General features: G+C 39.9%; 1 protein-coding gene across 1 annotated transcript; it reads right to left on the bottom strand.

Annotated features, from left to right (window-relative positions):
* Nucleotides 1-306: 306 nt before the first annotated feature.
* LOC133105138 (non-histone chromosomal protein HMG-14-like) lies at nucleotides 307-775 on the bottom strand. The gene has a single exon (XM_061211076.1). The coding sequence runs from the start codon at nucleotides 698-700 to the stop codon at nucleotides 395-397; it is 306 nt and encodes a 101-aa protein (XP_061067059.1). The 5' UTR covers nucleotides 701-775; the 3' UTR covers nucleotides 307-394.
* Nucleotides 776-1,818: the final 1,043 nt, after the last annotated feature.

The raw sequence follows: 1,818 nt of genomic DNA, 5'->3' as shown, positions 1-1,818 counted from the left end.
AAACAACGTGGGAAGAGAAGTAATTTAAAGTGTTTAAGACATTAAATGCACAACTGACTCCAAACTGCCGTTTAGTATGCTTTGTATTATAGGATAGAAAAGCTACCCCCCATCTGTGGAATGTTCAGCTGACACTCAAGACAATCAAAGCCTCCCATATTCAATATCCCACTATTTTCTGGTTGTACCAAAAAATAAACAACCAGCAAATGATTTCACCTCTTAAAAAAAAGCATTTACACTTAAAAAATGGGATGAAGTGGGATTCCTTCCTTTTTAAAAATGTTTCTAGAGCTACTAAAAAACTTGCATTTACAAAATAGTTGATAAAAATATTCCTCTGGATTGTACAAGAAGGGAAACAGGGACCACTGATAGGACCAGGTGTGTGATATTAATCAGACTTGGCTTCTTTCTCTCCTGCTTCATCAGAAGCTGGGCTCTCCTCATTTTTAGTTTCTCCATTTTCTGCAGGTAAGTCTTCTTTAGTCTCTTGGTTAGCCACTTCAGCCTGTTTTCCCTTTGCTCCCCTTTTCCCTTTTGTTTGCACTTTTTTGTCGGAAGATTTATCCTTTCCTGCCGCCTTTTTTGGCTTCGTTTCCACTTTTGCAGGAGCTGGTTTAGCTGACAACCTCGCCGATCTCCTCTTGGGCTCCTCCTTCGCCGCCCCCTCGCCGGAGCTGACCTTCCTCTTGGGCATCGTGGCGGCGGGGCGGGCGCGTGCCGGGTGCCTGCGGGCCGCGGCGCGCCGAGAGCCTTCGCGAATCTGGGCTGCCTGGCCACTGCCGCTCCTCCCGCCGCCCGAGCTGCTGCGACCCGCCTGGAAGATTTTTAATTACAGTTTCTATTTCATTACTTGTGATAGGTCTGTTTATATTTTCTAATTCCTCCTGGTTCAGTCTTGGAAAATGTACCTTTCCAAGAATTTGTCCATTTCTTCATGGTTGTCCATTTTATTGGCTTAGGGTTGTTTGTTGTAGTCTCTTATAATCCTTTGTATTTCTGCGGGGTCAGTTGTGATTTCTCATTTTTCATTTCTAATTTTATTGATTTGCATCCTCTCCCTTTTTTTCTTGATGAGTCTGGCTAAAGGTTTATCAATTTTGTTTATCTTCTCAAAGAACCAGCTTTTAGTTTTATTGATCTTTGCTACCGTTTTCTTCATTTCTATTTCATTTATTTCTGCTCTGATCTTTATGATTTCTTTCCTTCTACTGCCTTTGGGTTTTCTTTGTTCTTCTTTTTCTAGTTGCTTTAGGTGTAGGGTTAGATTGTTTGAGATTTTTCTCGTTTCTTGAGGTGAGATGAATTGCTATAAACTTCCCTCTTAGAACTCCTTTTGCTGCTTCCCATAGGTTTTGGGTCATCGTGTTTTCATTGTCATTTGTTTCTATGTAGTTTTTTAATTTCTTCTTTGATTTTTTCAGTGATCTCTTGGTTATTTAGTAGTGCACTGTTTAGTCTCCATATATTTGTGTTTTTTACAGTTTTTTTTCCTGTAATTGATTTCCAATCTCACAGCGTTGTGGTCAGAAAAGATACTTGATACGATTTCAATTTTCTTAAATTTACCAAGGCTTGATTTGTGACCCAAGATGTGATCTATCCTGGAGAATGTTCCATGTGCACTTGAGAAGAAAGTGTATTCTGCCACTTTCAGGTGGAATGTTCTCTAAATATCGATTAAATATATCTGGTCTATTGTGTCATTTAAAGCTTGTGTTTCCTTATTTGTTTTCTGTTTGGATGATCTGTCCATTGGTGTAAGTGGGGAAGTCCCCTACTATTATTGTGTTACTGTCGATTTCCCCTTTCATG

This window comes from Eubalaena glacialis, chromosome 14 (assembly GCF_028564815.1).
Source record: "Eubalaena glacialis isolate mEubGla1 chromosome 14, mEubGla1.1.hap2.+ XY, whole genome shotgun sequence".
Taxonomy (NCBI): Eukaryota; Metazoa; Chordata; class Mammalia; order Artiodactyla; family Balaenidae; genus Eubalaena; species Eubalaena glacialis.
Note: the sequence above shows the minus strand (reverse complement) of the source record. Positions and strands in the feature narration are given on the sequence as shown.